This window comes from Equus quagga, chromosome 19 (genome assembly GCF_021613505.1).
Source record: "Equus quagga isolate Etosha38 chromosome 19, UCLA_HA_Equagga_1.0, whole genome shotgun sequence".
Taxonomy (NCBI): domain Eukaryota; kingdom Metazoa; phylum Chordata; class Mammalia; order Perissodactyla; family Equidae; genus Equus; species Equus quagga.
In genome coordinates this window covers 9,398,700-9,421,975 of record NC_060285.1, presented here as the reverse complement: position 1 = coordinate 9,421,975, position 23,276 = coordinate 9,398,700, and the positions used below count along the sequence as shown (strand labels likewise).

The following is a 23,276-nucleotide window of genomic DNA, read 5'->3' as shown; positions in this document are numbered from 1 at the left end:
CATTTTATGAATGTGCCAGAATATATATATATATATATATATATATATATATATATATTTTTTTTTTTTTTAAGATTTTTTTACTTTTCCTTTTTCTCCCAAAGCCTCCCGGTACATAGTTGTATATTTTTAGTTGTGGGTCATTCTAGTTGTGGCATGTGGGATGCCACCTCAGCATGGCTTGATGAGCAGTGCCATATCTGTGCTCAGGATTTGAACTGGCGAAACCCTGGGCCGCGTCAGCAGAGCGCATGAACTTAATCACTTGGCCATGGGGCCGGCCCCAATGCCAGAATATATTTATCCATTCTACTATTGAGAATATTTGGGTTGTTCCCAGGTAGGGGCCATTATGAATAGTACTGCTCTGATTATTTTTGTTTATGTCTTTTGGTATGCATGTGTGTGAATTCTGCTGGGTTTATACCTGGGAGTGGAATTACTGGATCATGAAATGTGTCCACCTTTAACTGTAGAAGAATAATGGAAACTGTATTCCATATAACAATTTACATTGACACAAGCAGTATACAAGAGTTCCTATTGTTCCTGATCCGTGGCGATACTTATCAGACTTAAATTTTTAGCCATTCTGGTATATAATGGTATATAATTATGATTTTCTTTTGTATTTTCCATTATGGTTTTCTTTTATATTTCTCTCACTTACTATTGAGACGACACCTTTTCATATGTTTATTGGTCTTTTAGATAATGTAGTTTTTGTTTGTTTGGTGACATGTCTCGTCTAGCCTCTTACCCATTTTCCTGTTGCGTTATCTGGCTTGTTTTTTAAAAACTTGTTAGAACTCTTTGTCATTTTCAGCGTGAGCCCTTTATTGGTTTTATGTTGCCTGCTTTTTCATTTTCTTGAGAATATCTTTTGATGAACAAAAATTCTGAATTTTCATCTAGTCAGATTTATCTGTATTTTAATAATAGGTGCTTTTTGTGTCGTGCTTAAGAAATCCTTCCCTACCCCTTGGTTATGGAAACATTATCCCATATTATCTTCTAAAAGGTTTATTATTTATCTTTCACATTTGGGTATATCCTTTACCTGGAATTGATTTTTGTATCTGGTAATTTTTCATTAACTTGTTAGTGCCCCTCTGCCTTCAAGATATTTTCTCTATTTTGTCCATGTTTTCTGGCTGTCCTCCACAGGAGAGTTGGTCTGAATTACCTAGTTTACCATTCCCAGAAGCAGAAATCTCTTTAAGTTTTAGTTTCACTTTGACTTCAAAATGATCTATTCTGTTCTGTAAAGAGGCCTTAATAAATATGTTTACTAAAAAAAATAAAATAAAAAAGACTGAAAAACTATATAGATTCGTGGATTCTTTCTATTTTTTCTATTTTTTTTATTTAACAGATCAAAAAAGAATCCTCTGTTTCATCAGTGCTTCTCTCAGCTGTCAGATACCGTTAGACAACTTAAAGCTTGCCACGTAAAACGAACAATTGTACTTAGTGCAGGATAGTTTTAGAACATTAACCATGGTAAAATTTTAAATTAAAAAATATTCACTATAGAACATTGATGATGAAACAGTTTAACCATGGTCATGGCCACCCCCCTCTCTCTGTCTATCCATATATTTAAACCTCTTTTTTGGCCAGGCATGGACTGTATGCAAACCGCATCCAGAATGCTTTTAGTTTGTGCCACAAAATATGAAGAAAATGTTTTCAGTTTATGGCAACTAGATCCATGACAGATGATGCTCCAGGAACTGTTTTTACAGCGCGCAAGATGCACAGGAACGGGAGAGCAAACTCACATGATTATTGGCAAGGAAAAACTGGCTACGTGGCTGATGTTAAATCTGCTTTTTAAGACAGCCGGATCAAGAAATGTCTGAAGAATTTGTGACTGTAGCAGTGAGATGATTTTGCAGTTAGTAAACACAGCCTCGGGAAGCCATGGCAAGGCAGTTTCTTGTGAGCCATTTACAGCTTTAGGAGGAGAGCACAGTGTAGGCGCCAGAGAGGAAAACCTGACGTGGCCTCCAGGGAATGTTGCCGGGGAAAGTAGAGCCTCTCCCGCCTGCACACACACCCCGCATGGTGAGGGAGAGGCGCCTTGTCCCGCCGTCACGCAGAGCCCCACCCTGCCCTGCCGTTTCTGTCTCTGAGGTTCACAGTGGAGGTAGGCTTGGTTGTAGCCAAGATGTTAGGAGTTAGTGTTGCGAACGTGGAAGTTATGGCTCTCGAGCCACACACTTCCTTCCTGCCCAGCCCTTGCTTATACCATTTTCTTTCTCTTTTAAAATTAATGATTGCCCAAAGGATTGTCTGAGGATCCCTCCCAACCCGATCCAGACCCTTTCAGGGGGTCCATGAGGTCACAACTGTTTTAATAATACTAAGATGATATATACCCTTTAAACTCATTCTCTCCTGAGTGTGCAGTGGAGTTTTCCAGAGGCTGCATGACATGCGATCCTGCAAAAGATTGAATGCAAAAGCAGATATGGGGTTGCAGCTGTCGTCTCTGTAGCCAGACATTAAAGATATTTGCAGAAATGTAAAACATGGCACTTTTCTCAAGTTTTTTTTCCTTTAAAATGCTATTTTTAATTTGAAAATGTTAACATGTGATCATTTACTATTAGTCCTTTTAAATGAATATTTATACATAGATATTTTAAATTTTTCATAGTCTTAATTTTTAATACGGCAAATATCAATCATTATAACCCACATAAACAAAAGCTCCTTGGGGGTCTTTAACAGTTTTTAAGAATGAAAAGAGATCCTGAGACCAAAAAATTTGAGAATCACTGCTTGAAATCCTGTTGATTCCAGTTGGAGTTCTAGTTTCTCTCTGAAGGCTGCACAGATTGTCTAGCCCGCTGTTTTCTTTGCATTCTCTAAACTTCTGCACCACACAGCTTAGTGCTTAGTTTTTGTGGAACTGCTTGTGTGCTAGTTTACTTCTCCTTATCAATAGTGTAAGACTTCCAAGGACAGGGATCATATCTTAAATGAGGGTTTTTTTGAGATGTCCATGATATGTATTGCTGAGCACAGCATGAACAGTTGTTAATGATTATTCATATTATTATTATCTTCAATATCAATATTAAAATTTCCCTAACTCACTGGCTTATTGGAGAACCAATATGAACTTAAAATTTTGTAGACAACCTTAATAGAAATTGCTATTTGATTAAAAAAATATAAAATTAATACACAATGTGGAAAAAGAATAAAAGCTTTTGATCATAGGTCGTCAATAAATTGAGTACGAAAGCTGAACATGTTAGTCTGTTTAATTCTTATGTGACCAACAGTGGCAGTAAGACCTGCCCACAGGCCCTTGCTCTGAAAATGCCGAGTGTAGTGCTGGGTGCTTAGTAAGCGTTCATTCGGTAAAGCTGGTTGAGTTGAATCTGCTGTTTCAGTAGCTGCCTCTGCGGTTCTGGTGCTTGTCGCTGGCAGTCATTATTCCCTACCATCCCCGCCCCCACCTTGCAGTTGTGTTTAGGTCTTCAGAAGGTAGCCTCGCTTTCTGAAGCCCTTTCTGTTAAAGAATTGATGAATTGTTCTGGACTAAGCTAGAGGGCATTAGTTAGTTGACCAAACTGGATGAGTAGCTGCGGGTGAGGCACATGTCTTTTTCTTCGTTGCTGTTTCAGACCGAGTTTGTTTTTCTTAGGGAACCCTCCCTGACTTACAAGATATAAGAATAAATTGACATATTTATTGCCAGGGTCCTGCTATTAGTCCCAAAGTTTCCTTCATAGCTTCTCCCTGGATTTCTGGGGGTCCCAAGCAAGTAGCACACTGCCGTGAGTGCCTAGCATTACTTCACCATGGTGTTTCTAGAACAGAGCATGCTTGGCAGGGGGCTCATTCACTGAATGAATGAATGAATGGAGTCTGTATTGTGACCCTGGATATACCGTTATAACTGATAAGCAGTATCCTTATTTCAGTAAACTAAGAATACTGTATTGAATTGACTTTATTTCTTTTCCCCAAAATGTATGTGTTTATTCCATAAGAGTTTATTGGAATGTCCTTTGTACTAACTACACTGTTTTAGATGATGATGATAGAGGGATAAATAAGACTTAGACCCTGCCTTCAGGAAGCTTATGACCTAGTTATGTTATGTTTACAGCATAAACAAGCCTAGGAATACCAAGTACAATTGCTAACTCAGAGGACGGACCCATCCAGACCACTTGAAGCAAGAGAGGAATCAAGAAAGACTTTATAGAAAAGTTTTCCCTAAGCCTGCATCCTAAAAGCTAAGAAGAAATTTGCCATGCAAGTAGAAAGTCAGTCCAAGTGGAAACAGCACATACAAAGTCACAGGCACATGAAACCTTGTGGTGCTTAAGGGAAACTGAAAGCAATGTGGTTTTGTGAGATGAAGCTGAGAGGTGAACAGGTACCAGGTCTTGTATACCACACAGTGGGAATTGGATTTTATCTTGAAAATGGTTGAGACACATTGAAAGGCAATGTGGGTTTGCACTTTATAAAGGTAATTCTAATGGCGGTAGGGGTGGGGTGGGTCTTGAGGGTAAGAAAACCAATTAAAGAAACAATTGGAATAAATCTGGTGAGAAACTGTGCTAGAACTAAGGCAATGGGAGTAGGAATAGGGAAGGAAGAACATACTGAAGTATTTCAGGATTAGAATTGACAGAGTTTGGTACAAGGAAGATGCTGATGATGGTCCCAGATTTTTTATTTGAGTGGGATGATAGTTTTCTCAAGTGAGGCAGAAGGAGAAGAACACAGTTTGGGGAAGGATTATTTTGGTTTTAGTTACTAGGCGTTTTAGGGACCTGTGGAACATGAGGTGGAGAAGTCCACTGATGTTAGGCAGTTGTCTAGATGGCTCTGAAGATTGTAAGAAAGGTCAGCACTAGGGAGAGGTTTGGGAGTCATCAAGATATAGGTCGTAGTGAAATCTGTGGGAGAGGATAAAGACATGTGTGTATAATAAAAGGAGAGAGGGAGGATAAACTCCTGAGGAACATACCAGTGATGAAAGAACAAGCAGAGAGACCATCCAGCAAAAGAGACTGCAAAGAAATGGTCTAAGAGGTAGTAAAAGTAATGAATTTGGCCCCCTCTGTGGGGTAAAGGGACTAAACGTGTTCCATGTCAGTTTGGGCTTCAGAACTAGGCTCAATCCTTGAAGCCAGCAGTTGAGTTTGGTTCCCTCGCCACAACTCCTGTTCCCCAACCGCCCATGTCCAGAAGCAGCAACTCCTCAACCAGCACCACCCTGCCCATGATGGGAATCTGAAAATCAACAGTATTGGCAAAGGCCTTGGGCTGGCTGCAAACCTGGGGAGACAGGAGGACCCAGACGCAGCCAAGAGACCAGGAAGTAAAACAAGGTGCCCTGGTCCAATGGCTGGATCTGTAGTATCCTTGATATCAAGATAGGAAAGGAGCTCCCAAATGACAGGAGTTTCAGGTCATTCTGATTTTAAATGCCAAAGAGAGGTTAAAGCAAAACAGTAATATCCATCGTATTTGACAACTAGGATTGACAGGGGAAGAAATAAATTGCAATGACTAATAGGTGAATGAGAGATAAGGACATTGAGACCACAAAGAAAAACTTTTTTAAGAAGCTTGACTAGGAAAGGAAAGAGGGGAGGGAGGACACAAACCTTGAGGAGAATTTAGGGTTAAAGGGGATGTTTTTAGAAATGGGCAGACTGGAATATTTTTCTAGAATTTCTAAAGCGTTCAACTGAAGTAGAAGTGACCTGAAACCACAAAGATAGACTTTCCAGATCTTGGAACAACAATAACTTTTGTGTATTGGTGGCTATGTAAACCCATCTGCCTGTAGCAGAGTTCCCTCCACCTGTGCTCCTTGGGCATTTGATAGTATTATTTGCATTACTTAATTAAATAAATTCCTCCTTGCCCTTCTGGGCTGGGTGCCCCACTTATAGAGTAGGACTTGTGGTACCCTCCTGTCTACCCAAAGTCTTCTTGTCTGTGCTGGCCTCCTGAGAGGACTTTCCCAGCCTTGGTGTGGGTGTTTTGCTCCTCCCTCACATCTGGCGCTTCGCTTAAGACGTCTCTTCCGGACATCTTGCTTGAAGTTAGGCCTATTGCCAATGACATAGGCAATCAGGATTTTCAGGGTTATTTGTGACTCAATTAAAAGCTTATAGTATATTCTTTATAGTCTGCATCCCAAGAATTGTGCTGAGTATCAAACAGTTAACAATGGTGAGTCCTGGGAAGACTGGGGTGGGAAGAGAGAGGACGGTGGTAAAGGGCCTGATCCATATTGCTTGAATTTTTTGAAATGAGAATTAAAATTAAATTGAAAAGAATCATGCTAAATAATCAGGCTTGAAAATTAAAACCTATATTAATAAATATAGTTTACTGAATAGGTATCTCTTTCAACTCGCCATATTCTCTAGGAAAGACTCAGTTCTAATGACATCCTGTGAGTTTAGTTAGGTACTTGGCTGTGGAGGAACTCTTGAAGTCTGCCTGCAGTTTAGCAGGGCCTGGGGTTGGTTTCTTCCAAGATCCACTGAACAGTCCCACCCTCTGTATGAATTTCAGGACTGGTCTGGTTACACTGCAAGAGAACAGAGAAAACTGGAGTGGTTCAAATAGTTTACTGCAGCAGCTATACGTGATCAGATGGTCGGATTAGTGTAGCTCTGACCATTTCAAAATGATGTTTTGAAGGAATTTGCCCTTACTCATACCTTAAAAGGAAAATAGTGCTGTAGATAACTTCAACTAGGTAATTTCAGTTGTTGATTTTAGAATTAAATTTTATGCTTATCTTGAGTACAAGTGCATCTGACACAGAGGTTCACAGCCCTGCAGAGAAAGTAATGAGGCTGTTCTGTAAAAACTGGTTTCCAGAGTACTTGGAAAACTGCCGAGTTTCCTTTGCCTGCCCATCGTCTGCTTTAACTCCTTTTCTCTTGCTGAACGTCAGCGAGTGTTTGGGACCAACTGCCAAGCAGGCAAAGGACTGAGCTGGCCACTGTGTCCTCAGCTCATCTGTTAACAAGGTATGTAGTAGTAATGGGCTACTTTCTAAAGCTGGTACAAAATTTAGACTGCTGCTAAGTCTAGAGAAGAAGGCATGTTCAGCCTGGGCAGAAACTAATCAAAATAGAGAACTGAAAATTAGCATTGTTATCTTGATAGTCTGTGATTGACAAAAAATTAAAGAATCCAGTCTTTCTGTGAGCTACTGAGGGTCACACCTAACCACACAGCTCACATCCTCCGTGAGGGCCAGACCCGTCTTGGAAGTTGCAGCTAGCTTCTTCAACCATCCCCAGGGCCTTTTTTTTTTTTCCTGCTTTTGCTCCCCAAATCCCCCCGTTACATAGTTGTATATTTTTAGTTGTGGGTCCCTCTAGTTGTGGCATGTGGGACACCACTTCAGCATGGCCTGATGAACGGTGCCATGTCCATGCCCAGGATCTGAACCGGTGAAACCCTGGGCTGCCAAAGTGGAGCGCGTGAACTTAACCACTCAGCCATGGGGCCGGCCCCACCAGGGCCTTTTAATGAGAAACATCCACATTGAAGTACTGAGTTATTGAGATCACACAGGATTACTTCCATTCAGCTTATCTTTATTGAACTCCTTACCTGATACCAAATTCAAAGATGTATAAGACAGACAGTCCTTGTCAGGGAGCTCCTGTGGAGTGAAGAAAACAGACTCACGGATATTGGCAATATTGTATGGTATATCTCGGGGAGACACCCTTAGTGTAGCCAAGGAGGGTACAGAAAACTTTCAGGAGCTAATACCTGGGGCAGGTGAAGAAGGGAATTAGGCAGAGGACCCTGAGCAGACATTTATGCATGTATTGTGGGCAAGGAAAGCACCTGCAATCCATGTAAATAGAATGTGAAGTAATGATGGGCTAGAGAGATCTTGAGTTTTGCCCTAAAGGTAATGGGTAGTAATTGACTGGATTTTGGCAGTGATATACTCAGAGGTCAGATTTGCTTTTCAGAAAGGAAGATTGCTGGGATAACAGTGTGTATAGTAGGAGGATAGGTATAATAATGAAAATATTACTAATACTCATCATGCACAATTCCATCTGAGATTTATTTATTCAAACATTGTTAAAAAAAATAAGCTTAAGATAGAGGTGGTGACAGATAAGAGGGCAACAAGATGCTTTCAAGTTTCACTAAAGCACCACCACAAACACTGTGACGTACATAATATGGGACTAAAGCTGTAATTTACAATCCGTAGCCATGGGGAATGGAATGCACTTTCTTGGACAGAAACGTTGAGTTGGTTGTGAAACTAAGGGACCAACTTCCAAATAGTGATGAGCTTTCTTTTTCTTTCTTGCTTCCTTTCTTTTTTTTTTTTTTTAAAGATTGGCACCTGAGCTTAAAACTGTTGCCAATCCTTTTTTTTCCTTCCTTTTCTTCTTCTTCTCCCAAAAGCCTCCCACTACATAGTTGCATATTCTAGTTGTGAGTGCCTCTGGTTGTACTATGTAGGATACCGCCTCAGCATGGCCTGACGAGTGGGGCCATGTCCGTGCCCAGAATCCGAACCAGAAAAACCCTGGGCTACCGAAGTGGAGTGTGTGAACTTAACCACTTGGCCAAGGGGCTGGCCCTCTTTTTTTCTTTTTTTTTTTTTTTTTGAGGAAGATTAGCCCTGAGCTAACATCCTCTACCCATCCTCTTTTTGCTGAGGAAGATTGGCCCTAAGCTAACATCTATGCCCATCTTCCTCTTGTGACAAGCTTTCTGACAGCAGTGCAGACACTAATCACAGACCAGTTTCTGCTGGGCTTGTTCAACAGTGTTTTGACCACCTTTACGTGTGTAAAGGTTCAACCTTTGAGCTGACTATCCTTCTGGCATTTGTTTCTCCCATTGTGAAATGAAGGGAGTAGCTTGGGATCTCTAAATGTCTAGTAACAAATGGCTATAATTTCATGTATATTAACAAAAATATAAATATATGTTTCACATGTGTAAAGAGAGAGACATTCCATCATTGAATAAATAAAACATTTCACTGCATTTATTAGCAACTGACTACTATCCGATTTGATTTTGAAGAGGCTATTCCAGCCATTATTTGAGAATGGAATGGGGAGGAGCCAGAGTAGGCCCAGGGAGATCAGCTAAGAGGCCTCCACAGGCAGGAAATGATCATGGCAATGAAAATGAAGAATGATGGGTAGATCTGAGATACAAACTGGAAGCAGAAATGACCGGACTGCTGATGGGCTGTGAGGGGACTGGGGTAGGGTGAGAAATCCAGGATGAATCTGAGGTTCTGACCCAACAACTGGATGGAGGATGGTACCCTTGATTAAGACAGTGGAGACGGGAGAGTGAGGTCTGGCAGGGGATGAAGAGTACAGTGTGGGACATATTGAGTCTGAAGTGATTATAAGACATCCTCATGTCAAATGGAGAAGTTGAAAAGACAATTTGGTATTTTTCTAGTAGAACAGTTAAGGTGAAATATATGATAAAGGTTTAATATATGTTTTAGTGTTTCTTCAAAAAGTACTTCAGTTCACATTCTTAATAACCACTTGCCTTTATTGAGCATATGGTTGGTGCCCTGCCCTTTACTAAGTGTTTTACATGTATTTCATTTAAAGTTCCAAAGAACCCTATGATGAGGATGCTGTTACTGTTCCCAGTGTTGAATGAGGAAGCTGAGGCTTGAGGGGTTAGGCCACTGGCCCAAGAGTCAATAGCTGGTACATGGAGGAGCCCAGATTTATACCAGGCTGCCTGAATTCAGAATTTGTGCTCCACCACTTCCTGTGGCATCTTGCTATGAATGTGTGGTTCATTGTGATTTTTCTCTCTTTTCAGGGTTTTGGTTTTTGCACTGAATGTAGTCTAGACTCATCTTCACGGGCTTGTGTTGCCCAAGGATACTGTCAAAGGTAAGTCTTTAACATTTATATCCACGTGTTTTGGCAATGAAATGAGAGAGTCTTCATCTTAAAAGAAAGAAAAGTACATTTCGACATTATTGCTCCTTTCCAGAGTTCTTGCAGAAGGGTGTTTAAAGGGGCCATCACATCAGCCCTTTGCATTTCTACTTCAGTAGGTCCCTTTAAAAAAGCACTAGTATTTAGATTGATACTGACATTTGGCGCCCCATCCTTTTTTTTTTTTTTTTAAAGATTTTATTTTTTCCTTTTTCTCCCCAAAGCCCCCCGGTACATAGTTGTGTATTCTTCGTTGTGGGTTCCTCTAGTTGTAGCATGTGGGACGCTGCCTCAGCGTGGTCTGACGAGCAGTGCCATGTCCGCGCCCAGGATTCGAACCGACGAAACACTGGGCCGCCTGCAGCGGAGCGCGCGAACTTAACCACTCGGCCACAGGGCCAGCCCCAACGCCCCATCCTTTTTTAAAGCGTGAATTTGTTATTAGGATTCAGCAGTTCCACAGGTTTATGTGAACATATTACTGGCTTTCTGCCTCTAGTCTCTCCCTGCTCTAGGTTGTAGTCCGCATTACTGCCAGGGTTAGCTTTCTAAATGATAGATTGACTCATGTCACTCCTTTGCTTAAACAGCTCTCGTGGCTCCCAGTTGCTACAGATGTCATCCTACAAACCCCTTCACGACCTAATTCCAATCAGTGTTTCTGGCTTCTCTTTTAGTGAACTCCTACCTCTAAGCCTTACCAGACCATTTTCCGTTTCCCAGATATACGGTTCCTTTGCATGGCTTTGTGCTTTGGTTGATGCTTTTCTCTTTGCTTAAGATTTGGAAGAGGGGAGAAGAATGCAACTATCTACTCTTCCTTCTTGTATCTTTCCTATTGTTCCCTTCTCCCAGACTCTCTCTGCAGAATTTCTTTTTCATCAGTGTTCTAGGAACACCTGTTATTATTACAGTAAGAAAGCATTCCTTATTTTATGTTAGAGTTATTTATTTGTGTCTCTCTCCTTTACTAGTCTATAAGCCCTTTGAGACTTCTTGGAAAGGAAAGAAACTATTTTGTTAGTGCCTGTTGGCTGCTCCTGGACACCTTGCTGAATGCCATACAGTCATGCTCTGCATAACGACCTTTTGGTCAACAATGGACCACCTATATGACAGGGGTCCCATAAGATTAGTAGTATATAGCCTAGGTGTGTAGTAGGCTGTGCTGTCTAGGTTTGCATTAGTGCACTCCAGTGTGCTGTTCACACAAGGACGAAATCACCTAACCACACATTTCTCAGAACATATCCCCATCGTTAAGCAACACGTGGCTGTATATATATTATTTAATTTAATTCTTATAACACCTCCTTCTGACCACTTTTATGGATGAAAATAGTGAAGATTAGAAAGTTAAGTAACTTGCCCAGATTACAGAGTTAATCAATGACAAAGAATAATGATTCTGCTCTGTCAAAGCCAAAGCTCATTCTGCTACACCACACTAGCCCAGCACCATCTGGCATGTGGTAGGAACCCAGTAAATATTTATTGAATTAATATCTATTGCAATTTAAATAAAAAGCCCTTAATTGATTAATTCAGTCATTCTTACATAGAAATTTATTGAATATCTATTAAATGCCAGGTCACAATTTTAAGTAAACTGTGAATACGGAGATTAATGAGATACAGTCTGTGGTATCAGAGGGTTGGGTTGACAATCTAATAGGGAAGGCATCTATGTAAACCAATAATTCAATAAAGTATTACAGATCCTTTAATAGAATTCAAACAAGATGTACTGGGGACATCAAGGAAGGAATCATCAGTTCTACCGAGGGATGGATCAGGAAATACTTTATAATAGCTGGGTCTTGAATGAGGAGGAGGGTGTCCCCTGGCAGTCCCAGGGGAGGGAAAGGCAGAGAGAGTAATATGAACAAAAACATGGCAACCTGAAACAATCTGGCGTGTTTGCAAAGCTGAGTATTTCAATATGGTTGGAACAAAGGCACACAAAGAGGCCTGGACAGTGACGCTGGAGAGACAGGTGAGGGCTAGACCCTGGAGGGCTTTGCCAATTCTTAGAGAAGACCTAGCCCGGGTATGACATTACTCATTTTTGATCACTAACGTTTGTGGAGTCCTGTTCTGTGTGTGCTGAAGCACTGTGCGGGGTCAAGACTCAGTCACTTACCACGTATGGCAGACTGGTGACAGCTCTGAGGCACAATGATGTGCTGAAGCAGAAATCAAATGCGTATGTTGTCACATCATCCTAACAGCTTTACCAGCTCTTGTTCAGCCCTCCAGTTACTTTGCACATAAGTGGGCTTTGCCTTGACCTTTTCATCACTCTCTTGGCACTGATATGCTGGACCCTTTGTCACTTCCCAAGTGAAACCCCTAGCTTAACCATATACTTTTACATTGCTCACTTTATTCTCCTTCCATTTTGACGAAAGGACAGTAAAACTGACTTAGATCCTTAGACACAACCATAAGCCTTCAAACGAGAATGTCATCAAGGCTCTTTCAAGAAACACATTAAAAGATATTGAGAATAGTTCCAGAATAATGAAAAATGAGAGCAAATTAAAGAAAGGGCAAATAGAAAAATCGGTATCGATATGACATGTAGTAAGTAGGCAGATTATATGGTGTTAATCAGGAAAGATTTTTAGAAATAAAAATTGACTGGATATTAGAAGGATAGAGACGTGGATTGGTGATGAATGGGAGGGATTTCAAATGGGATATGGACTGAATAGATAGAAATTAGCAAGTTATGTGGAGAGAATAGAAAGAGTATTTGCCTGAGTGAAGTGAAGTATAGTGTGTGCATTGGGAGAAACTGGAAATGGAATTGGAAAGCTTATGAAGTAAAATTGTGTTATTAATATTATGGTAATGGGATAATTGGAAAGGTCAGACTGATACAGAAAACTGAACTCAATTCTGAAGAGAATAAGTTTCAGATATAAATGGGACCCAATAAATAATATTCTCTTCCCTGCCCAACTTCTGAACCAGTGGAGATACAAGATGAAGAAGTAAGGCAAGTGGAGATCAAAATTTCACTTTTATTACCAATTACATTGACGCAGGAGAACTGGCCCATCTCTAAGGGCAAGTCAGCTTCCTAATACTGAACTCTGGAACTTAACAGGTTTATCCACTCAGCAGCACTAGTCTGGGATACTCCTGCCTCCCAGAAGAAGGAAGGAGAAGAGCAGAATAGGTACCCCCAAGGGAAAGGGGAGAAAGGGGCTGTACTGCAAGCTCAGTTTCCTCTTCCAGACTCAGTGATCAGACAAGTCACGTTACCCCTGATGGCATGAGTCAGGGATGTGATAAGGCCAGGAACAGTAAACAAATTCATATTGCCCCACATGGAAGGAAGCATCAAGAGTGGGCAAGAAGTTTTCTTCCCTAACACTCTCCAGCTTTTGTCTCTTGGTCCATTGGTCTTAAGCAGTAAATCTGGGTCAGCTGGGGTGTGCCTATCTCCTTAAGGGAGAAGTGGTCTCAGGACAGTCCTACTCCCACTTTCATGAGGACAATCCCCCACTACCAACCACTGTTCACACAGGTATTCTCTAGGGACGATTGGTGGGCAGAATTGATTTTGTCCCCAGAAGATTCTAAAATGGATCAGAACAGTATATAAATTATGTGAACTCCAAGGCTAAACAAAATCATTTCAGCACTGTTCCCACAGCTACCAAATTTGGAAAGTAAGCCTACCTACAGTCCAAGCGCAGCACTTCTGATAAAATTATGTTCCCAGAATGCGGTACTTAATCTCACCAAAGACTGTAGCAGACACGCACTGGTATCTGAGGAAGGGAGGGTGGACGAGGTCCTCTTGGTTTCAGCTTCACCAATGTATCCAGTTAGTCCATGCCAACGTCCAGAGTCCATGACTTGGACACTTCCACCCAAATTGGAAAAATCTGCCAGTAGGAGCTTAAATTTGGAACTCTGCCTTTACCATATTTGGGAAAAACTCAACCAATGCACACGGTCTTCTCTTTTAAGATTAATATTTGAAATATCACCTCCTTTTTGCAAAATATATGGGTTCATAGTAGTGACAGCCCCAGTTACCAGATTCCCACCCTTCCTCTCTAAGTGTCCTGGCTCCCTTCCTACCTACCTTCCTTCCTTCCCTCCTACCTTCTTTCCTTCCTCCTATGAAGTATAGTGAGAAACCTCTTAATTTCCATTTCCCCTTTGAATTGCCTGTGTAAGCCTAGCACAAATAATTTAAGCATAGAACTTCACTGGTTTTATAGTGCATGTGCTGTTTGAAATTCAGCTGCCTTGCAGCTTACATGCAGCAAATAATTGTTCCACTTGCTAATATCTAAAAATCTGTATGAAGAAAGTCTCTTTCCCTAAATTCTAATCTTTGCCTCAGCCATGCCTGCTTAGGAAAAGCTGTGCCTGCATAATTCAAGGTCAGGCAGCAGCAGCCTTCTGTACTTTGAAGCCACCCAAGCCTGCTAATGCCCTATTCCCTTTGCTGAGGCCAGCACAGCTGGCATTTGCTTACTAGGCCACAGGGGCCAATGTATGCTGAAGCCACTTGCACAGCTGACATTTAGATGAGCTTTCAGTAGCACCACCACCGCCACTGACTGTGGCTTGTTTCTTTGCTGAGGGCAGCAGAACCCCCAAGCCTTTGCTAAGGCTTATGTGCCCGGTGCATGCAGCCTTGTCTCTATAGAAACAGCCACTCTCTCGAAGACAAAGCTGCCGTAACTACAGTCACCACTAAGGTCAAAATACAGTGTGCCCTTTGGTTTATAAACCTCTAATTGGCCTCAATAGTTAAAAGCTAGTGTACAACTGTAAAAACTCATGTGGCCTAATGTAAACCTCTGCAAGGTCAAAATACTTTGCCCCCTCACTAAAGACCAAGGCCCAAAGGCTTGGCCCCAACAGAAGCCTCAGAAATTTCACATGTATTTTATTCCCCATATTTTACTTCATGTCTGTTTATCAAGAATCTAGTCTTATTCGTGATATGTTAGGGTCTTTGAGAGACCCAATAAATAGCATTATTTTTCCCTTGCCTGAGTTATATACCAATTGAGAATAAGATAAAAGAGCAGGGCATTTGGGAGACCAAAGGATCATCTTTATTACTAATAAAGCTATATTGGAGAATGTGGCTTACATTTACAGGCAAGTGAACTTCTTAACACTGAACCTCAGAATTCAACAGACTTACCTAGTCACAAGCCAGCCCGAGTGTCTAGTGGTTAAGATTCGGCGCTGTCACTGCCATGGCCCAGGTATGTTTCCCAGTGAGGGAACCACACGACCCATCTGTCTGTTGCCATACTGTGGCAGCTACATGGTGCTGTGATGCTAAAAGCTATGCCACCAATGTTGCAAATACCAGCAGGGTCACCCATGGTGGACAGTTTTCAGCAGAGGTGACAGACTAGGAAGAAGGACCTGGCCACCTACTTCCAAGAAAAATGGCCATGAAAAGCCTGTGAATAGCAGTGGAGCATTGTCTGATACAGTGCCAGAGGATGAGAGGGTGATGCAAAATGACCTGACAGAGCTCCGCTCTGCTGTACACAGAGCAGCTAGAAGTTGGCATTAACTCGAAGGCACTGACAACAACAAGCCTAGTCACAAATAATTGTGAGGGGCCTGCATTAATGAGTACAGGAGCAGAGGAGAATGCATGCTCCCTGGGGACAGCTGACTTCCAAAAGGAAGAAAGAGAACAAGAATGGGCTGAGCTCACATGCAATCAATTTGCCTACCAAATCTTTCTAGATATGTTTTTGAGTTTTTCCAGTGTCATCAGTTTAATTTTCATAGAAAGAGCAATTCTGTTTTTGCACAACTGTCATAAATAGATGAGGGGCAAAACCAACTAGAGAATGCCTCCAGAAAGTTTCACTTGCTGTGAGCATCAATTGTACGTTTTGTGGACGGAATGGGCAATGTCAGTCATATGGAGTGAGTGATTGATTAAGAGAGCTTCCACCGTACCAATTCTACCTTGCACATCATGTAAATACACATTGGTTACCAGAAAACCTTAGGTGAGCACAGTAGGTGTCTCGATACCCTCTTCCCACCCAATAGATGACGAAACAGGTTGCTGGAAGTGCCTTCTTGGCCTCACGTCTTGTGGTTGGTTATTGAGAAGCCTGCATCAGAACCAGATCACCAGGCCCAGGAGATGCTGCATTCATGATGAGATTCCTCTGCCTACAAAAATGATACACTGTCAAGCATCTTTTAACTTTTATATTTTGTAGCTATAAGCCTTTTAAAATATTTGAAAGGTTTTAAAATATTCATACCTGTACTATAATGGAGATTTGTTTTGTGTCAGTTTGAGTAATTATTCCTCAATAATTATGTATTTAATAAATTAAATGTTGCATAAACGTTTAGTAGTTTCTTTTTGGCACATTTTAAATCATAAAATGTTAACAAACTTTTGTTTGAGTCATTTTATCCTTAATGGAAAAATTACTACTTTTTATTGTCTTGCCCTATGAATAGCCTATTCTCATATAAAAATAAACTGACATTTAGTTTAGTAAGCAAATTTTCTTAAAATAAAAATAATGAGATCACCCATTAGACTACATCTGAATTTCAGTTATAAAATACCGAAAATGTTGAACATAAATTATAAACTCAAGAAACCCAGTCAATTCCAATAGAAATTACTGAAGATTTTTTACCTCTGCCTAAAGTCAAATAAAAAGGAGAAAGGAATCTAGAACTATTTAATACCCCAATGTCTTAAACCTTTCCTAACTATCCTCTCCCATAAGGTGGGGAAAATTCCCTCCCTCCCTCCTTCCTTCTTTCTTACCTAAGATGCATGTATGTGTGTGTGCATACACGCACACACATGCACACACACACAATTAAGTTAAAGTTCATTGTTTCACAGTATCCATGGTCTCAATGACAGAATTTCAATCTAAATCTTTGAAAAAACAAATTTTCATACTGAATTCCTTATATATTTTTTCTTCTTCTTACCTCTTTTAGGCAGTATTTGTGTGTTTCTGCAGAGTTTTGCACAAAGTCTGTTCCCATGCAGACCAATGAGGGAGAAGTATCGGAAGAAAGCAGTTCCAAGGTCAGTGAATTACTAAGGGTGCAAACGACTTGAGTAGAAATTAAACAACAGAGGCAATGGATGAGTCGCGTGGGTGTTTTGTTTTAGGTGAATTTAGAAACTAGGTTGGTTTAAATTAGAAGCTAACCTAAGATTGAGAAGATTATTTGCTTCTCAATATCCATTTTTGTTACGCTACATGACAAATTTAAAACAAATTTTACTGAACTCATAGAGAACTTTATGATTCATTTTTAGAATACTGGCACTTTATCTTTTAAAATTTTATTATGCAAGTTACATATACTTATTTTAAAAATTAAAACAAATCAGAAGTACATAAGATAAAAAGTAAAACCTGTCCTGGTTCGTGCTGCACAGAAGCATCACTGATCATTTTTTAGACATTTTTCTGTTATAAATTTTTAAATGGTAATTTATTTGGTTTGGTTTTTCAAGCTAAAGCTTGAAGGAATATTATTATTGTCAAACCCTATATATAAAAAGTTATCTATGGTTTATCTGTCTCTCTCTATATCTGGCTCTGTGCTGTGAATCTCCGCAACTCTTTCTCTGCTGGTCACATGGAACCTTCAGTATCACCCTCACATCCCTCCTTCTCCTTTCAAAATTGTCTCTGATCCTTCCTGGAAGCTCTGAGGGCATCTCACATGGTGTCCTGGACAGTCCTGAGCACCTGTGGCATTATCTGCTGCCCTGAATCCACCTGAGGGGGATCCTTTGCTGCTGCCGCTGCTGCTTATACTCTCTGGGGAAGGCTTATTCCTTCACCACAGCAAAAGTGGAGAGGTGTCAAAATGTCACAGGGACCCTCCAAAACATCATGCTAAGTGGAAGAAGCCAGGCATAAAAGGTCACACATTGTATGATTCCATTTACATGAAATATACAGAATAGATAAATCCAAAGAGGAGGAACAGAGACTGGTGGTTGTCAGGGTTTGTTTTAGGGCAAGGGGGAGTGAGAAATGAGTACCTAATGGGTGTGGGGTTTCTGTTTAGGTTGATGAAAATGTTTTGGAACTTGATGGAGGTGGTGGTTGTACAACATTGTAAATATACTAAATGCCACTGAATTGTTCACCTTAAAATGGTTACTTTTATGTATGTGAATTTCACATCACTGAATTATTATTATTATTTTGTGTGTGTGAGGAGGATTGTCCCTGACCTGACATCTGTTGCCAGTGTTCCTCTGTTTTGTATATGGGTCACCACCACAGCATGGTTTGATGAGTGGTGCATAGGTCCGCGCCTGGGATCCAAACCTATGAACCCCAGGCTATCAAAGTATAGGGCACGAACTTAACCACTTCACCACTGGGCCAGCCCCAATAAATTATTTTTTTAAAAAAAGGAAAAACAATGCCAGTGGCTCCCCCTCAGACCTGTCCTTGCTGCCTACTGGCCTCATGCAATGCTTCACGAGTTTTAGAGAAACCCCCCCACAGCTTCTCAGTTCTCTTGCACTTTGTGCGCTGAGCTTCAGAGAAGCACTGCTCATGCCCTGAGTCTGGGGTCCCTCGTGAAAACGGCTCCTGAAGCTTCTTTCAGAATCCCTCCTCTCTGCAGTCCATGAGCTGGGTGGAGGGACAGATGTCATCCTGTCCACTGGGGGCTTTACCCCCGGCAACTCACCAGATCACTTCCTTATTTCTGTAGCCAAAGAAGAAGCCTCCAGACTTTCATCAGTCTAGATCATCTAGAACCTGAATCTCGCTTAGGGTTAGTCAGAACCTGTGAGACATGCACACACTCCGGGACTCTCCCCGAACACACACAGGGACACACACACCTAGGCCGCCCAAGACACACAGACCCCAGGATTTCTGAGGTCTCCAAGATCCTAAGTGACTAATTTATAATGAAATATAATGTTAAGGAAGAGTGGATTCTTGGATCCTCTGGCTAGTACATTCCCTCCCTGGAAAGCTAAGTTGCAATTGGAAGATTACTTGGCAAGCGTGTAATTACACCAATATAGTATGTTTTATGGTGCCATAAGCTCAGTTTCTACCTTCATTCTGGGAAGAAAGAAAAGACCGGATTTCTTGATTTTTCAATTGCTGAGTAGTTTATCAGTTTAGAATCAATTAAACTAAAGAATAAAAGAACATTCTTTTTATACTTGCAGTAAGTAGAAATTAGATTATAACTTTAACTTCGTCAGTGTTAGTTTATGTTTTTTTCTTTCTTATGCTTCTTTTTGTTTTAATCTTATTTATTTGGAATGATTTGACGTCAGTACAGGAATTTATCATAGCACTATGGTAACACAATTTGTGGTTGCCTATTAACAGAAAGAAATCAGGAAAGGCAGCTGGTTTGGAGGAAAAATGGGGAATTTTCTACAAAACCGTGATTTTGAGCTAAATCCATTTTTTTTCAATAAATAATTCTTGAGCACACGTTATCAGGATACAACAATGAACCAAAAAGATGTGGTTTTTACTCTCAAGGTGGTTACATTTTAGTGGGAGAAAAAAATATAAATAAAGATAATAATTATGGATGATGGCCAATACTATGAATAAAATAAAGTAATGTAATATAGGGTGACTGGGAGAACAAGCTTAGGTTAGTCAAGGAAGACCTGTCTTAGAAGGTGACGTTTCAGCTGAGAGCTAAGGAATGAGGAGCCAGCGATGTTAAGAGCTACAAGAACAGTGTTTTAGACAGAGGAAACAGCTTCAAAAGCCTTTGGCCTCTGCCAAGAACTGTCAGTAGTCCCATGTGGCCAAATGGTAATAGGAGGTTAGAGAGGGAGGCAGAGACCTTGCAAGACTCAAAGGCCATGGTGAGAAATGTGAATTTATTCTCTGTACACTGGGAAGCCCTTGAAGGCTGTTGAGTTGGGGAGTAACATGATATGATTTGTGTTTTTAAAAGGTCACTCTGGCTGCTATATGGAGAGTGGATTGGAGAGAGGCAAGAGGTGAAGGAGGGAGACGACAGGTGGAGGAAGGTGAGAAGGCAGGTGTAGTCATTCAGGTGAGAGAAAAGACGGTGGACTGGATTAGTGTAGTGGCACTAGAAGTGAAGGACAGACAGACTAGAGGTGTGTTTAAGAGGTGAAACTGATGTGACTTGAGGAAGATTTGGAATACTTTTTTGCGTTATAGAAACCAAGAGGTGAATTTCAAGAAAAAGATACAGTCAGTATTGTCAGATGCTGCCAAGAAGCCAAGGAGGTTGGTAATTGAGAAAGGCATCTGGATTTGTTTTTTTAAAAACTAATTGAGGAGAAGGGACACAAGAAAACTTTCTAGGGGGATGGAGATTTCTGTGTCTGATAGGCGTGTGAGTCACATGGGCATCTATTTGTCAAAATTATACTGCTATAATTTACAGTTACAATAAAAATTACAATTTTTCGGGTATATTTTACCTGAAAAACCTAAGTAATAATCGAATAGAGATGGAGAATGGGTGGAACTATAGGTGAAACAAGAATGACAGAATGTTGACAACTGTTGAAGCTTGGTGATGGGTACATAGGGGTTCATTTGTATATGCTTGAAATTTTCCACAGTAAGAAAGTTTTAAAAAATAACTTATTAATGGTGCTCGAGTGCCATTTCATTAGAGTAGGAGAGTCAGAAACCAAATTTTATGGGTAAAAAAGAAATTAAATGGTAAAAAAGTAAGAGTTGTGGCTATAGTCTACCACTCAATTTTGGGAATGTTGAAAGTAAATGGAGGAGAGAACAGCAGCGAGACGGAGGCATTAGTTCAAGTGCAGGAGGCCATGCATGTTTGAGAAAAGAGGGAAGAAGTGAGTGGAGGAAGGCAGAGCGCATTTATGGGAACGGTTCCTCAGATTTGAGAGCCTGAGGGAACTGGCATCAGTGAGACTGGTCCCCTCGTGCTGCAGCAGTGCCTGTGCTGGGGCTGAAGCCGCTCTTCTGACTCCTGTCCAGTGGTGGAGTGGTATTGGGAAGAGGAAAGAAAGTGGGCTTCAGCTTCTTCGCATTGCCTCTGAAATGGAGGTCATAGTTATTTGGAGAATTTAGAGTGCACGACTGAGGACCTTAAGGATTTAGTTTTCCTGTTAAAGGGAAAAATTTGGAATTGCAGTTGTAGAGAAGGTGTTTAGAATAGTTATTAAATGAATATAAGGATCAAGGCAGTTTTAGAAATATCCATAAAAGTGTTATGCAAGTGGAAATCAGGGATGCTTATGGTTGGACAGGATTGGCAAAGGAATTGTTCTTGGAGAATGTGAATTTTGATGGTCCTCTTGAAGAAACGTTCTCTGAAACTCTGCAACATCTTCCACAGGTTCTTCTTAGAGAGAAATGTTTAAGTTTAGATGGACTGGGGATGAGATATTCTTCAAGAGTTGGGAAGTGAAGTTAGGAAGTCTGCATTTCTCTGCTAGAAAGATAAAAAGCAGAAGATGGCTTCTGAAAGATTGCTGTGGGGACCAGCCCGGGGGCCAAGTGGTTATGCTCCCACGCTCCGCTTCTGCGGCCTGGGGTTTCGCCAGTTCAGATCCTGGATGCCAACCTAGTACTGCTCCTCAAGCCATGCTGAGGCAGCGTCCCACATAGCAGAACTAGAAGGACCTACAACTGGAATACACAGCTATGTACTGGGAGACTTTGGGAGAAGGAGAGAAAGAAAAGAAGAAAAAAAAGATTGCTGTAGATTGGCCATAGATAATTCTTTAATTAAGTACAAGTGTTCGTTCCATTTTTTTCTTGCTTATTTTTTTTTTACCTTCCTTCCTCTCTCCCTCTTTCTCTTCATCTCATTAATTCAGCAAATATTTATTGAACATCTACTCTGTGCCAGGAACTGTGCTGGGTACTGACATACACAGTTGCCTCAGTGAACTGTGATTTTCTTTGTTTTGATTCTTGGAGCTCTAAGAATTTTAAGTAGAAGCAAGAAAAAAGAATGTTAAATTTCACATTAGTTTAGAACTAGCTTTTTTCCCCTGGTCACTAGAATGCAATTTTGTATGACCTAATCACTTTCTCCAAGAGAGTTCTGCTATTTTACTGAAAGCTTCTGTTGTAAATACTGAAGGAAGACAAGTTGACAGTTATTATTAATGTAAAACTTGAGAAGCCCCTGAATATATCCTTCAGAGGCACAGTGACTATGCCTTGTGTTTTTCCCAAGGACGACTTCAGGGCTTATTTAATTTCCCTACTGTGTATGTGAGAGAGAAAATTGGATAGAACTAACACAGTTACCCATGAATCCGTCTTATTGTTCCACTTTCAAAAGTTAAATATGAAAATTGTGTTCTGTAAAAAGTGTTTGATGACGTATCAAGAAATCCACAGGTGGGGGCATGTACTTCATTGACCTGATTTCCTCGGAGAGAGACTCATGTGACCTGATTTATTTAGTATTTAGTATGTCACATGGATCTGAAAACAGATACTATTTATCTGTCATATGTGGCTTTGACTCATTGGATGCAGTGATCAGTTTCTCCGTGCCTGGTCTAGCTGTCGCATAGTGGAACTGTACAGTACAAGGGAGCTTTCAGTTCTAGTGTGGATTTACTGACATATCTTGGACCATAGCTATTTATTTACATTGTCCCTTCTCTTTAAAAATCTTTTTTTGTTGTTGTTGAGGAAGATTAGCCCTGAGCTAACATCTGCAGTCAATCCTCCTCTTTTTGCTGAGGAAGACTGGCCCTGAGCTAACATCTGTGCCCATCCTCCTCTGCTTTATATGTGGGATGCCTACCACAGCATGGCTTGCCAAGCGGTGCCATGTCCATACCCGAGATCTGAACCAGAGAACCCCGAGCCGCCGAAGCGGAATGTGCGCACTTAACAGCTGCGCCATCAGCCTGGCCCCTTAAAAATCTTTTTAATTGAGATATTATAAAAAAAGATACACTTTTATAGTCATTCAGTTGATTATTTAATTCAGCAAACACGGGCCACCTACTATGTGCTGATGTCCTAGGTATGGCATGCAAATTTACATAAAGCGTGGTCTCTGCACCTTGGGAACTTTTAGTCTAGGGGAGGGAGGCAGCTGCATCATAAGGGCTGTGATAGTGGTATTAAGTGTGTGCCTTGGGAGCTAGGTCAGAGCAATGAATTCTTCCTGGAAGGAAGCTCCACAATAGAGAGGGTAACACTTGAGCTGGGTTTTGTGGAAAAACAGGGTTTTTTTGTTTATTTTCATTGGTTGGTTGGTGAGTAGGTGGGTGGGATGGGAAGGGCGTTATAAGAAGAATGAACC

At 40.9% G+C, this 23,276-nt stretch overlaps 1 protein-coding gene across 1 annotated transcript in view; it reads left to right on the top strand.

The window, feature by feature from the left end:
- Window positions 1-23,276, top strand: part of TNRC6B (trinucleotide repeat containing adaptor 6B) — a 237,542-nt gene that overhangs the window by 50,005 nt on the left and 164,261 nt on the right. The window contains exons 2-3 of the mRNA XM_046646572.1: window positions 9,856-9,929; window positions 16,968-17,058. Coding sequence (XP_046502528.1) covers window positions 17,014-17,058 — 45 coding nt within the window. The 5' untranslated portion in view covers window positions 9,856-9,929; window positions 16,968-17,013. The remainder of the gene's footprint in view (window positions 1-9,855; window positions 9,930-16,967; window positions 17,059-23,276) is intronic.